The 15,189-nt window shown below is 39.3% G+C and overlaps 2 protein-coding genes across 14 annotated transcripts in view; both read left to right on the top strand.

The window, feature by feature from the left end:
• The first annotated feature begins 1,408 nt into the window (after positions 1 to 1,408).
• LOC112235960 (CD302 antigen) lies at positions 1,409 to 5,931 on the top strand. Its single transcript, XM_024404520.2, has 6 exons — positions 1,409 to 1,573; positions 2,751 to 2,876; positions 3,308 to 3,418; positions 3,939 to 4,121; positions 4,409 to 4,432; positions 4,534 to 5,931. Exons 1-6 carry the CDS (start codon positions 1,483 to 1,485, stop codon positions 4,749 to 4,751), a joined length of 753 nt encoding a protein of 250 aa, XP_024260288.1. The 5' UTR covers positions 1,409 to 1,482; the 3' UTR covers positions 4,752 to 5,931.
• Positions 5,932 to 13,684: 7,753 nt separating this feature from the next.
• LOC112235891 (bromodomain adjacent to zinc finger domain protein 2B) overlaps positions 13,685 to 15,189 on the top strand; it is a 96,365-nt gene continuing 94,860 nt past the window's right edge. For 9 of the 13 annotated variants that reach the window (XM_024404441.2, XM_042316320.1, XM_024404494.2 and 6 more), the window contains exon 1: positions 13,685 to 13,875. The gene's annotated coding sequence lies outside the window, so the exon portion shown is untranslated. The remainder of the gene's footprint in view (positions 13,876 to 15,189) is intronic. The other 4 variants (XM_042316265.1, XM_042316273.1, XM_024404446.2 and 1 more) reach the window with 1 other exon arrangement.

Below are 15,189 nucleotides of genomic sequence, written 5' to 3'. Positions count from 1 at the left end.
TTTTCTTCCCTGGCATAACGCAAGGCATTATCTCTGGGATATGAGGTACCAACAGGGCCTGGGCTATGTTAAAAGTGTTTTTTTTTAAGTACAAAGTGTTTGTTAGGTGTTAAGCCTTTGTTAAAAGGTGCTTAAAATGATTAAAGACAAAAAAACTGTGTGATTGTGTTGAATTGTGTTTGGGAAATAACGATGGTGGTGGTAATATTACATTGAGTATAAAAATGTGTAGGTGGCTTAACTTACCCTGTCTTGAGGCACAATTTACCCCGGGGTAAGTCATACCCCAGATACAACTTTTTTGGAATTGTAATGCTTACATTAATTCTGATTATTTCTAGGGATACACAACATCCTGAAATATCTTTGTTAGAAAAAATTATATACTTCCCTTGACAGACTGATGCTGAATAAAGATATTCTCAATTTACCCCATTCTCCCCTACATATTAAGTATGTGTGAGATATCAATCACAGTCTTGTCCCATAGCTAATGTGTGGTGACTTATATTAAATATCTTCCAAGTCCCAACTATGCAGATTGGATGTTATTAAACCCCCAAAGAATTTCTGGCATCGCCGAAGAACCTTTGGAGTGGACATGCAGCAGACATTGCGTCTATGCTCCCTGTTGATTTGGTCTTGTTTATTAATGCAGTGTCTCTAATCTTCTTTTGTCTAGAACTGGCTTTCACGTATCCCACTGAGCACTGTGCCATTCCAGCTCTCACCAACGGTCTTCTCACTTCTTCAAGTCTCGCATCTTGTTTTTTTCAGCCATATCCTGGTCAACTCAGCAGAATCACTGGGAGTTTTGCATTAATTAATGAGACATTAATGTTATTCATCATTTGAGTCATGGTAGGCCTACAAGTAAGGATCGGGCTATACCAACCTACAACTTAATGGAATTTATTGTATTTCATATTTACATCCAATTGCTCACTAATTTCAGTTGAATTAATGTATAAAATATGTTCTTGTGTGACTGTATACTTTTCAAAACATAATGAGGCACTCTAGGCAGAATGTGATACCACTGGGTTGCAATCACTGAAATCTAGACATTTATGCAGTTATGGCACCATCTAGAGGCTTTATGGGTTATTCTCCAAACCAATATCCTCATGGGGCCCCTACTCCTGTGACAAAACAAAACATAACCAAATATCCTTCTCCACAATCCATAATAAAGCAATTGAAAATGAAATCGAATGTAATTAACGTAATGCTATTCTTAAACTTCACTAATAATGTCAACAGTATGCAGCTATGCAATATCATGCAATTCACAAATTAGTTTCAGCATGATCATTTGTTTCGACACGCTTCAACCACTCTTGAGTCTGAACTTTGCTCCGGTCTACTTTTTGAAGGAGCATGATTATTCGGGCACTCTAGAGGTGGGGTTACATTTCAAAGTGAGATGCTGACGTATGAAGCTCTGAAAAACTTCGGAGCCATGAGTTGGAGTTCGCGGACATGGAGTCAATGAAGAAATGGCACCTTCGCCCCTTATCCTTATGCAATCTCATTTTCGTTGTGGTTTATTGGCAATCTACTTTAGGTGGTGGTAAGTTGAGATAATTAACTATTGTTTAATGTTATTATATTAAGTGGATGGGAAATGCTCACTTCGTGTTGTTCGAGAAAGTTGAAGTATTTGTTGTGCTTTCAGTTTAAACATGTAACGGGATAACATTTCGACAAAAGTTCACTGAACGACATTGTAACATTGCTGACGATTTTCTTGTCGGCATGTGTTTTTTTGTATGGATTTATATTTTCATTCGGTTACATGCCAAATATTCTAGTATTTATTAGAAACGAATAAAGCTGCCCTCATAATTTTGCTTGTAACAATGTACGTTATAATTCAGACATCGAGGTATTCTGTTGAAGCAAACAATATGTGTCCACATCATTTCCAAAGGTAGCAAGGCAGTGTAGCCTAGTCTTCAAATCGTCTTCTGTAAAATGTGCATAATGTCAAAGTGGGCCCACCTACAAAATGTAAACAAACAATTTACTCCATGACATTTTCGCTGACATGGCACTTGATTTCTACCTGACAAGATAATGCAATTGCACTAATCTCACGAAGGTATATATACATTACATTTAAAGGGTATATTTAATTATTTGAAATTACTGGACAACATCCAGACGGTTGCTTTAAAAGTACTTAATGCTTCTCTTGCTTTAAAAAAAGTACGTGATTCCTCAAGAAACACAGACAAAAAAAGAGTGGGATCACTGCTAGTTTTAAGGTTATGGCCCATTTTATCCCATCCTCGTCGAATACTTTGGGCTCCCGAGTGATGCAGAGGTCTAAGGCACTGCATCTCAGTGCTAGATGTGTCACTACAGACACCCTGGTTCGAATCCAGGCTGTATCACAACGGCCGTAATTGGTAGTCCCACAAGGCGGTGCACAATTGGCTCAGCGTTGTTCGGGTTTGGCCGGTGTAGGCCGTGATTGTAAATGCGAATTTGTTCTTAACTGACTTTGGATGGCTCCAATTGGATGGCTCCATCCGCGACATTTCAATCTAGCTGTGGAGTGGGCTTACGGTACGTTCTTAACTCCGTTACACCAACCACATCCCAACTGATAACACTGGTGGCTCTTGTTTGACTTGTTTTCGGTGAGCTGTTGGAAATTTAGGTTAGGACCAGGGACACCTTACTTTGTTTGAAAATGAGGATTGAGACTAGTGGTTTTGTCTAATGATTCATTCTCCCCACAGACTGTCCTGCAGATGGGCGCACCTGGGTGCCTTTTGGACAAAGATGCTACCACTTTGTCCATGGAGAAGAAGACATGGCTAAAAGTTATACGATTGCAGCTGCGAAGTCTCTCTGCTCAGGACATGGTATTTACAAGTCATCAATATGTTGCAACTTTTTTAAATCATTGTAGGCCCAGGGATCAATTTCCAAAGACAAAAAAAATTACACAAAAAACTGTCGGGGTCTCAACTATTCAAAGTTAGAGTAGTAGAATACACAAGGTGCAATTTCGAAATTAGCTTGTGCATAAGCAGTATTCGTCTTGTAAATTTCACTTAGTCCCCCCCCAAGAAGGCTAAGGCCAGCTCTGACTGCATGTATGGATGTAGGTAGTATGCAAACCTGTGAATCACTGTGGCCCCCATGATGAGTTCAGCAAATCACTGTGGCCCCCATCCCCTCAAATTTGCCCATTCCTGATTTAGCTGATAGGCTTTGATTTAATTTAACCATTTCAAACTACTCTCAATGTTTGTTTTTCAATTGCAACAGATTGTCTTGTGTTGTCTCTTAGAATTGGTGAGTGTCCAAAGTGCAGAGGAGAATGATTTCATCATCAAGTACAGTCCGCAGGTGTGGAAAGGCAACATCCATGTGTGGTTGGGCATGTATTATGACAGTGACGGTAAGTAAGAACTGATATTTATTCTGAAATCATGGCACCTCTGTATTATGAAGGCTACTTTGCCCTATTATGTGATTGTACCGAATAATGTGGTTACGTCACCGGCTGGCATAATCCATATTATACAATGGGTGGGTCTAATCCTGAATGCTGATTGGTTAAAAGCACATTCCAGCCGGTGTCTATTCCACAAGTTACCACAGGCATTTTAATGTCATAGATTTAGCCGATTTACTCTGTTCCATCTGACTGCGCAATCCGCTGTCTCATCAGCCCAGTAAGGGAAGTTATGAACTTGATCTCCAGTATAAAAAGCATCTATACATTATATGGAAAAAATCAGACACCACTGGTATTCTTCGAACAGGGTTATTTTGACTGTGCATAACTTTATTTCTTTCAGACAATGTTTGTTTGGCTTATGAAGGAAAGACAAGTCAAATTAACAAAGGGAGAGAGAATAAGTGAAGTAATTGCTATTTTTCAAATTTTGATGTCTTGTTTTTTTCTGTTTGATAAGATGAGGACTTTAAGTGGCAAGATGAGACGGGCCTGAGCTTTAAGAACTGGGGGAACAGCTCCAGCTCGCCTGACTTGATTCCCATGGACACCTGTGTGGCAATGCACAGCACCACAGGGGAGTGGGAGAAAGTCAGCTGTGTTGAAAACCTAGAGAATGGAGTGGTCTGTGAGACTGCTGAAAGTAAGGCCCGATTTTTGTATTTTTTTTTTAGCAGCATTTGTCTTTCTACTTGGGACACCCCATAACGAACATCGTCTGTGCGCAGCGGGCGGCCTTCAAATAACCTCCAAACACAGAACATTTTTATTTCCCGCCAACATAGACCAGTGGACGGACATAGGCCCACTGTAGCAGCCATGTGTTGTTTTGACAATTTGATCAACAAGTGTATACAGATGTTGTTATTTTCATTCATATTAGTTATTTTTACTTATGTTTCACTAATATATTGTTCATTTATTTTTCAGAAGCAGAGAAAAACGGCAAACCCGGTAAGTGAAGCAAAGCCATTTTCCCTTTATTTTGTTCTTAAATAGCCATACAGTAAGATCAATGGTAACCTCTCTCCCTGCATTGTTTATGTCCTGCTCAGCTACTAGTCCACTGCTCTCAGCTCTGGTCATTCTGAGTGTGGTCGCCATCATGGGGATCTCGGCAGTCTTTTGGTTCCTGCACCAGAAGCACCAATTCGGTGCCGTCCTCGCATCGTTCGAGTACCACCCCCCGTTCAGGGCTCCCACCTCTGACGAGGCCTGCCTAGTGGAGACAGAGGAGACAGAGGAGACAGAGGAGGCTGATGACATGGCTTAATGGAGATCCTGCTCTTAGATTCTGCTGTGTGGAGTCACTGTTGGAGGAGAGGCATAGAGAGAAAAAGGTGACCCTCTTAATTAAGACTGGTTCCATTGTTCCGAAGAGATGCTTTGACAGGTAAAATCACATCATGCTATGGAATGACATGCGTAGCAACACTTTTACCACCAACTAGTGCCACGGTATGTCCCGTCCTTTGCACTTTTGCCTGTCTGAATGGGCTCCCATGTGGGTATTGGGTCAGTCTGCTCTTTTTCTTCTTCTTTGTTGTGCTAGCCAAACAGGATACGAACGAAAATATGTTGTCAAATGACATTTAGCCTACGCACCGCACCGAATGTGTTGCATGCCGTTAATTCGATACTCTTTTGAATTGTGAGAATCACGTGTTTCAATCGTCAAAGAAGTTGGGTCTCCCGACGTCTTCTGTCTGCATAAAGTTGGTGATCTTTGTACCGCATGGCGAGTCTGACATATGTTATCATTCACACATCTTTATGCTGTATTGCCCTTGTAAGTGCTCATACATTTCAATGTGTCTCTTACCCTAGTGTCAGAACTTTGAATTTCTTAGTTCTCAATATGAGATCAATACAAGTCATTGAAAGTACAGAGGGACTAATCCATCATTCATACCTCAAACAAACAGATCAAGGCTTGTAAAATAGGTCAAAGAGACACATTTTAACCAGTGTGCATTTTTTTTTCTCAGCAAGGGATCTGTAATCCTGTGTCCCATTGTCGTTTGTGTGCTGTGAAAGGCTTCTACAGATGATCACGTTTATAATAGATATGATTTGTTGTGCATTAGTCTGTAATGACATGTATGAACTTCTATTCGTGGGAGAAAACAACATTTTTGAGTGAGGATCGTTTTGTCTTTCTCTAACAATGTCCTTGGTGGGACTACCTGAATAAACACTCATAATTCATTTTATACAAAGCTATTAATCCAAATTCTAATTCATGAATATGGTCAGTGGTTTTACTAATGCATTAGTGATATGTTACTTTTTGAGGAGTGGTCCTTTTAAATGGTGTTTTGTCAGCACTACATCCCTGAAGTTCTATGAATGTATTTGAAAGCGTTTTGCTGAATACCTTGCTTTATTTGTTTCATTTGGCTTAAACTAAGCCCTGTTTGTTACACACAATAAAGTTTTGGCATCACCTGTGAGCTGGTCTCGTGTGACCAAGTCCATTCTTTAAAAAAAAATGTTTTACCCCTTTTTCTCCCTAATTGGTAGTTAGTCTTGTCCCATCGCTGCAACTCCCATACGGACTCGGGAGAGGCGAAGGTCGAGAGCCGTGCGTCCTCCGAAACACGACCCTGCCAAGCCGCACTGCTTCTTGACACACTCTTTGCTTAACCCGGAAGCTTGCCGCACCAATGTGTCGGAGGAAACCCTGTACACCTGGCGACCGTGTTAGCGTGCATGCACCCGGCCCACCACAGGAGTCGCTAGAGTGTGATGGGACAAGGACATCCTGGAATCGAACCAGGATCTGTAGATGCAGTGTCTTAGACCGCTGCGTCACTCTGGAGGCCCCTTTCAATTATATTCTTGTTGAAGCCTGAAGTCAGAGGCTACTTGTGAGTTATGAGCCTGCCTGTCCTATGTTTGATTTATACTGAGTGCACAAAACATTAGGAACACCTGCTCTTTCCATGACTGACTGAACAGGTGAAAGCTATGATCCCTTATTGATGTCCAGGATTTTTAAGCCTTGGGACAATTGAGACATGGATTATGTATGTGTGCCATTCAGAGGGTGAATGGGTAAGACAAAATATTTAAGTGCCTTTGAAAGGGGTATGGTGCTAGGTGCACCGATTTGTGTCAGGAACTGCAACGCTGCTTGGTTTTCACTCAACCGTTTCCTGTGTGTATCAAGAATGGTCCACCACCCAAAGGATATCCAGCCAACTTCACATAACTGTGGGAAGCATTGTCGTCAACATGGCCAGCATCCATGTGGAATGCTTTCGATGACTTGTAGAGGCCATGCCCCGACGGAATGAGGCTGTTCTGAGGGCAAAAGGAGATGCAACTCAATTCTAGGAAGGTTTTCCTAATGTTTTGTACACTCTGTATGTGAGCATCTCTTGTGGGCAAATTTTGTAAGATTGTGCTTGTTTGAGATGGTACATGCAGTTGATGTAGTTGCTGTACTTGTTGCTTCTTTTGGCAAACATGGCACAAGTTGACATGACTGTTACGTAGTTTGTCAATGGAATCTCAAAGTAATCCCTCATACATTGGTTTGCATTTCCTTTCCTTTAGGAGGGGCTTCAACCTTTTAACCCAAAGGCATGGATATACCTTCTATAAAGTACTGTATGAGAAGAATCCTACCCAACCCTAGGGTTTCAAAATTCCAGTAAGTGTCAAAATGTCCAGGTTTTCCAGAAAACACAGTTGGAGGACTCCTGGGTTTTGGACCCCCCCCAATTTCTGGGATTTTTGCAAACCTACTTAACCCCAAAGTGCAACACTTGAACAATCTGAAGTGATGTCAACCATATCCATATCAGCATTATTCTGTCCATTCCTCAGATCGTTACAGAACTTTACAGCTAAATATACATCTGTCAATGCATAATTAAATGGGTGATGAATTAGGACACCGGATTGAGGACATTCTAATTACTCCTTAAGGGATATTTAATATTATAAATCACTGTCATCTGTCAGGCATGAGAAGTATCGCACCGACCCTCCATCTGTATGAAAACCTGTCCTGGCTCTGCTATGGCACTAGAGGGTAGTATTCATTAGGCACCAAAATTACTTAAATGGGCGATGGATCTATCTGAATTTGTCTAATAAGAAAAGCTCACTTTCAGTATCCATTGCAAAGCGTTTTGGTATGCTTTGAAATGGTATACACTAATAAATACAACCCAATTGTCCTTGTTCCGTACCTTCGGATTAAGCGATCTATATTTTGCTCCTAGAAAATAACTTCCATCTGGAGAATGTATGTACATTTTGGTCATGTAGCCCTCCAACAAGGGTCCAATGGTGATGTCAACAGTTAGAGATCCATAACATCTGACATCTCACAGGGTAAGATCAGGAGAGAACTCATAATATAACGTTGATTTAGGAGCTTGGCCACTAGGCGGGACAGTGGATCACATTTCCAGCCTGTACTTTCCAGGAACAGCAACAGAAACCGATTGCATAAACTCTTTGAGGTAATCATGCATTGTGTATGTTTTTTTTCTGTAAAAAAAACAACTTGATAATTGTCTAATAAAATTGTAGAATAATTAGATTATTCAGGTAGAGATTATGATAATGATCAAGTGTAAGTATTGAACATGATTAAGATAAATATTCCGGGCTGCTATCTGTTCAGTTTGATTTATGGCACGTGTGCTAGTTTGTGGGAAAAAACGGTTATATTCTGGGTTGAAAAGTCTGTTCAAATGCATAGTTTTTCAACTGCAGCATGCAGTCTGTTTTCAAAAGTATAGGCTTTAACTTTACTGAGTAGGGCATGGCCATGTATCTAGATTTAAACAAAGCTAGCCCATCCTGATTCAAAGTTCAGTTGAAGGAACATAGATTACCAGTAACTAATCCCACAGATCAAATGGCAACTAAGAACAACAAATGATCCGGTCAGGAAAAACACAAGGCCCAGAGGAGTGTTTTTCTTGTAATGTGATACATCAGGACTCCCATAGTTCCTCTTAGGAAAAGGTATATTTCAGTCCTTAAACTGTTTTTATTGGGCATTTTCCTCAGTGCTCCTCAAGTTACTTTGTGCTTATTCACCTGAAATGTATAAGCATGCACAACATGTATACTTCTTGCTATGTCGGCACTATGGATATATTTCAATATTATGAATGCATATCCTCCAGACAAAATGCATTTAAACAGAATATTATGTTCACAATATTCACTATCCCTTTCTAATCATGGCCCTCTGTGGCTTGCAGATGAGTCCAATTGAAATTGTCAGTCTGATCATCCTTTCTTTTTTTTTGTTGCCAAGGGGTTACATACAACAATACATCCTAGAAATAGACTGTGCAGACAGACATTAGAAATGCCTCTCTGTCTGGATGGGATTTCAGCAGATGTCTTGCAATCACAGAAGAATGCTTTGTGACTTGTTCAACCCAACTTCACCACAATTTTCCCAGGACCCAGTCTGTTTCACCCTCCTTGCTCTGGACAAGGCAGCTATGAATATTCAACAAAGCATAATGCATTAGATAGGAATACAATAGCAGCTTGCTGTGAATGCAGTTGTCCATGAAAGGAACCTTGAATGAAGCTTTTAGAATGGTTTTGAGTATGTTAGAAAAACTATGCTATTTGAACCCAACCCAAGAGCTTAAGGTAATTTTTTTGGAGCCGAGAGAGCATTTTAAATGTTTATACGAATCCATTGACAATCAATTTTATTAACTTTGCTTTGTCTTTGGTTTTAACAGTAATGCCAGATCAATTCAGCCGTTTATTATAGAAGTGGTCCCAAAATTAAACAGTACACACATATATTTTTTTATATATATATATATATCTCGTAGATGTAGTGCAAGGCCAGGTTTTCTAAAATTGATGTTTGTTTTCATGCCCAGAAGCGATTATCATAATTAATTGTAGCATTAATGTGGGCAAAAAAAAGCCTAGCCTGAGTTTTTTTCTACGATGGGACCAGCTTACATTATAATTACCTTGTCTAGCATGGTACTTTATTTTTCCAGACAGATCTATGCTTTTGTGTTTTCATTTTTTTCTGCTGCTTCCTCAATACAAGTGTTGCTGTTTCACCCCAAGATGGATCGTTTCTGGAGAGCATACATTATGTAAAGACTGTTACCATTATGATTATGGCTGTAATAGCCTAATTTCGCTCAAATAACACTGAAGGCATTTCATTCACATGTCTGCCTTGCCACAGCTTGGAGGAGGATGGGCTTTGCACTGACCTGAAATTGCTAATTAAAAGGGACAGTGGTATGCATAAATAAGATATGACATTAACAGTTGGTATGAAAATGGGATGCACAGAGCCACTGCTGTTCACTAGAGGTTATCAAGTAATATGTGTATTGTTGCATTCATTTGTGGACAAAAGATGCTAAGCTCACTACAAATATGCCAACAATTACTCTGAAATGTTCAATATTTTATGCAGCGCTTATAGTACATGTACTCACAATTTCGTGAATATTTCATAAGCTCTGCCAACTTGTAAAACACTCCTGAAATATTTCCCTGAATTTCACACGTTCAGACATTTCTGATGCCAATAATTTAATCTACTCTGTGATTCATGTGATTTTCTCTTACCGAAAATCAATTATTTCATCCAAATCATTATTTTCCTCAAAGTATAAGGTTTTACCACAGTCAAATCCAGGTTTCTTTTCAAACTCAATTATTTCATTACATTTCAACTCGGTTCTTTAGTATTCACTATCATCCCCCTCTCCTGCCTTTTCAAACAAAGGTGCCTGTAGACAGAAGTGTGGAGCATAAACACGTTTCCCATGTTCTAGAAGGCTCACGTTTCCCATGTTCTCGAAGGCTAACGTTTCCCATGTTCTAGCAGGCTCACGTTTCCCATGTTCTCGAAGGCTCATGTTTCCCATGTTCTAGAAGGCTCACGTTTCCCATGTTCTAGAAGGCTCACGTTTCCCATGTTCTAGCAGGCTCACGTTTCCCCTCCATTCACTGTCCAGGAACATGCTCCGATTAACAGAGGAAAAACAAAGGCCACTAACAAAGGCCACTATTTACATGGCCGTCCACTGCAGAATAATTTTTATAAGAAAGTCTATTCTGAGCCAAAATTGGTCTGTAATTTGTCTTGTGATGTGATAGTTATATATGGATGGATGAATTTTGCTTACTTGATAGCACATTCCATGCCAGATTTTCCTGGTCATTTCTCTCTTTCCTCTGGGTCTATAATTTGCTGGGAATGCTTCTTCTTATGTGAAGTACATGTAAAATGAGTACACTTTCTGGTGGGATTTTATGACAGGTCCTAGTCACTGATCTTGTATGTTGTATGGATCTATCTCTATTCCACCAACACACTCCTGTATTAATCCTGATCATGTTTTTGTCAGAGTGGGTGATGTTTCCCTTGATTTATGTCATTTTTAATTCTGCGTGAAGGGCTATTATGTTTGTAAATGTGATTGCCACACGTTAAAGCCTTGCCTGTGTGTGCTAGATGCAGTTGCTAAATATTTTGAGGAGTGCAAAACTTAGAGGTCATTTTGAATGCAATGTTTATCACCCAGTCCCGCTGCTACAAAGACATGTAACACGTTATGATGTAAGCACAGACAAATTGGCCTGGCGTTGGAACACCTGATGGGATAAATATTTGACTTATACCTATGTCGTTAAAAGGAATCACACGTGTTCTATCCTAAATTGTCAGATCTGTTATAATTCCCTTGGTACTTGTGTCTGATATCCCCTGAAATAAAATGTATATCAGTCTGGATGGATGCCACCACTGGTATCACACCATTCCAGTTGTTACACCATCATTCAATATTTTCAACGCAACATTTGAGCTAATATTTTAAGATCCCACACCAGGGTGTACCATAGACACATAGTACCATAGAGTGTGTCATCATTAACCCTTCTAACCTATCTGGACAGTATTGTTTTGTTCAAAGGGCAATATATACCTCATTGTCATAATTCACCTGAAGCTCATGTGATTAAATAGCTTCTAAGTGGCCCAAACTGGGTGATATTTAAAACATCCATGGAAAAAGAAAGTTATAGCAACCATTGTTGCATGAAAAACAGACCGTGCTTTAAAAATGTGAACGCCCTGTTTTGTAGGGCACTAAGACAGTAATTTAACTGAACGTTGTAATTCACTATAGGTTAATTAGTCAACACCAGTAAACTGTTGTCTTAATGGCATATATTACAATTAGGCTTTTAAAAGAGGCCTAGCAAGATGAACCCTGAATTTAATCACGGACAGAAACCTTGGACTGCATTTACACTGTTTTTAGCTGAAAGGGGAATTTGCGTCATGTAAATTAAATGTATGTTTGGTGCTGGGAGACTGGTTTTTAATGAAATTATAGGTAGTTGTGTACTGAGATTATTACAATCTGTATTATCTGAATGTGTCAGGTGAAAATCGATAATGGCAAGCACAGCCCCAGCGGCTGATGGGTATCCTGGGCTTGCCATGGACTGACAGAAAAATAATAATTAAAACCAAATCAGCACATTTATTTGTTTTCCATAAGTCTCCGAAGAGATCATCTTTACTATGTCTTTTGATATCTCATACTACTTTCTAATCAACACTCTTTAAAAATATATTTTATCGACACAGACTGTTTGCCCCGCCCCCCCGCGTGCTTGCATTGCAGTCATTGGACTTGCACTTATTGTGTTACAAATGACCGAGTAAAGGCTGACATTTTCATTGCATGTGAAAAGGCCTGGCCAGTGAAGCCTCTTGAAGCAGCTTTGAGGTCTTTCATCACTCGCTGTCCCTAATGAAGATTATCCAATACAATTAAAATGACAAAATCATCAAATCATTTTTCTTCTCCCACCATCTCTGTCGATCCAGGCAAGCTTGTTTTATCCAGTTAAGGACGTCTGAATGTAGTGTCTTTACTGACCCAGAGGAAGAGGGAAATCAATGAGGCCAAGGATGGTGAACAAGCAAATAAACCTGTTTAAAATTCACAATGCTGAATACGCTTTCTCCCCCCACATAATACAAGAGTGACTTTGTTTCTTAATTAGTATATACAATTACTTCTAGTGCATGTACAATTTGCTTAGGTAAAAGCCACAGTTCCCTTAATTCAAAAGCATTTTGCTCCCTTGAACAGTCACAAAGCTTTCGCTGCTAATTTCGGCACGCTCTGAATATTTTGCTATCTGTCTAAAAGCAACATATCAACAATTAAATGGAAGGATTTGGTGATTAAATATAGCCTATATGTCTCATAAAAGTGTTAAAACATGTTTGTTTTTTTCCAAATCTAAAATGTCTTCTTATATGCACTCTAGTTAAATTGAACCACAAACATATTTGTTTTACCTCCACCCCCCCTTGTCAATTTGACGATTCAATGAACAGTACCTACATAAACTATCTACATTTTCACAGTGTTTGTTGAATGTAATATTTTGCATCCCCCGACTAGGTCACAAGGTCTCCGCTCAGCCTGTTGCAGATGTCTGATCAAAGAAAGAAAAAACACAATTAGGCACAGATGGCAGTCTTTGCCTAACTCTAGTAGATGTGCTAACAGATAAGACTTTGAGTTTCTGTATTAACTGCAAATTATCCTAAGACACTTAATCAAAAGACCAATGGTTCACATATTCAAATGGCTCTGTGATTATGTAGTCTTTCAAGGTGTACCTTTTTAATTTATCACATATTGTATGATCCCAAGACAAAAACAGTGTTCACCCACAGATTTAAAAAAAAAGTGTTTGTGTAATCTTTTCACGTATTGTTTGATGAATTATGCATTTTGTTACATAATTGCAATGACCTAATGTACAAATACATAATCAGTGTATATACACTGCCATCCATATCTTTTCCCAGTTTTTCCACCACTGCATTCCACATTAATCCTCAGCATATACCTTTATTAGTTTACCACAATTACCCTCAAACTAGTTTATTTAGCCTACATGTGATGTGTTGCTCACTTGATTTATTTGCTTTTCCCCCCCAGACTCCTGAATCCAGCATTTTGTTGAAATGCAATATCAATCATAGATTGCTTCCAGGTTGAATAAAACAATACCTACCAAATGCATAGTCTGGTATCTGTTTAGTCATTTCTAGCAATGAATTAAGTTAATTAATCAGACAAAAGTTTGCATTGTTGGAGCTTTTAGCTGACGTCACTTTTGTGCCTTGAAGTGAAGCTGAACAAACCTTGAGAAGAGTCTCCTTCAATCTGCGGTATAGTAGTAGCCTAACTAACACACACTCAATTACAGCCCAATTTCGTTCTTTATAATCTCCTGGCACTGTCCGCAAACAACGCAAATCTGGGGGAACATAACGCTATTCTAACATAGTAACTGACGCTAAGGAGGATACATAAAGTGACGGAAATTAGGTGAGTTTTCTTATGTTTTGTAGTGGGAAGTTAGCTTACGTTATCGTTCATAACGACGTTCAGTTTGCAATTTCGCTAGAGATTTCAACGCTTGTTAGCTCGATTTCTGGCTAGCTAGCTAGCACCTAGTTCTATCGACGCTGTCCAGCAGCTTGCCCTTTATCATGTAACCTATCCTGAGTGGAGCAGGTTGCTACAAACTTGTCAATAATGATAACTTGTAAATGTATCCACAATACCAGCACTCGGGTTTTTGTTACTTTAACTAGTTGCTAACTTAATGGCGAGATTCACGTATATTTCTATCACTTTTTTTTTACGGCGTAGACTGAGTCAGTGACTGTCAGTGTCAGCTTGCTGGTTAGCTAGCGAATCTCGTCTTTGTGTCCGTAGCTGGTGCGGCTTGACTGACCTTTTTTTATTTATTTTTAAACGCGGAGTAAAACAAGCTATCATTGAATGTCTGTCACAGAAATGCATTTGGTGTCGGCTAGGTTTTATAATCACTAGGAAGTGTTAATTTGAAATGTTTTAAACGATGTTGCAGGCAAGTTATGTGGAAAGAGTGCGAATGCTGAGAAAAGGTATGTTCAGTCTGTATTGAGCTGAAGATGCCAAAGTCTGCTCTTCATTGAGTAAACCTAATTTAAGTCACATATTACATTATTTCGCTGTTGCTTATTTGTGTTGTAGCTAATTGTTCGGGACAATATGTTTGGAGGTGTTCGTGGAAATCTCATCCGTGTCAGCCAGTCCACTGCTTGGGTCCGAAGCTCCTTTCCTCGTATCTTTTTGTATGGCTTCGTATAAAGAAAAGCAACTGCAGCCCAGCAGAGTTTATTAAATGTATCCCTTTGTTTATTACAATGTGCACCATTTGTCTGCCCTCTAAACAACAAGCCACTCGCCATCTTGGGCAATTTAATCCACCCACTCTTTTCATTTCAAAGATCCAGAATGCTTATTAATTAGACACCAAAAGTGATCAAATGTTTCACGAGGACGATACATGACGTCAACTGAAGTTGTGATAACATTTCATTCTTTATAACTTTCTAAATGACTGAGGCTATTGGTTTCATGTGTCTAAGTATTTTTTTTTCATGACGAGAAGGTTTAAACAATGCAAAGGCACACTGGCCTAAAATGGCTTGTCATTTTGAAGGGTGACAGGTGGTGGGATTGAGTGTTCTCAATGTTTGACTTACTGGACTGATTTTCATTTTCAATATTAAGGGAAGGAAAACTTATCAGTCAAAATTCAGAATCTTTAATGTGATGTGTGTAAAGGGTTGTTACTTTCAGAACTTATGC

The sequence above is a fragment of the Oncorhynchus tshawytscha genome, linkage group LG03 (assembly GCF_018296145.1).
Source record: "Oncorhynchus tshawytscha isolate Ot180627B linkage group LG03, Otsh_v2.0, whole genome shotgun sequence".
Classification (NCBI taxonomy): domain Eukaryota; kingdom Metazoa; phylum Chordata; class Actinopteri; order Salmoniformes; family Salmonidae; genus Oncorhynchus; species Oncorhynchus tshawytscha.
The sequence above is the reverse complement of the archived record's forward strand: the minus strand, read 5'-3'. Positions and strand labels throughout refer to the sequence as shown.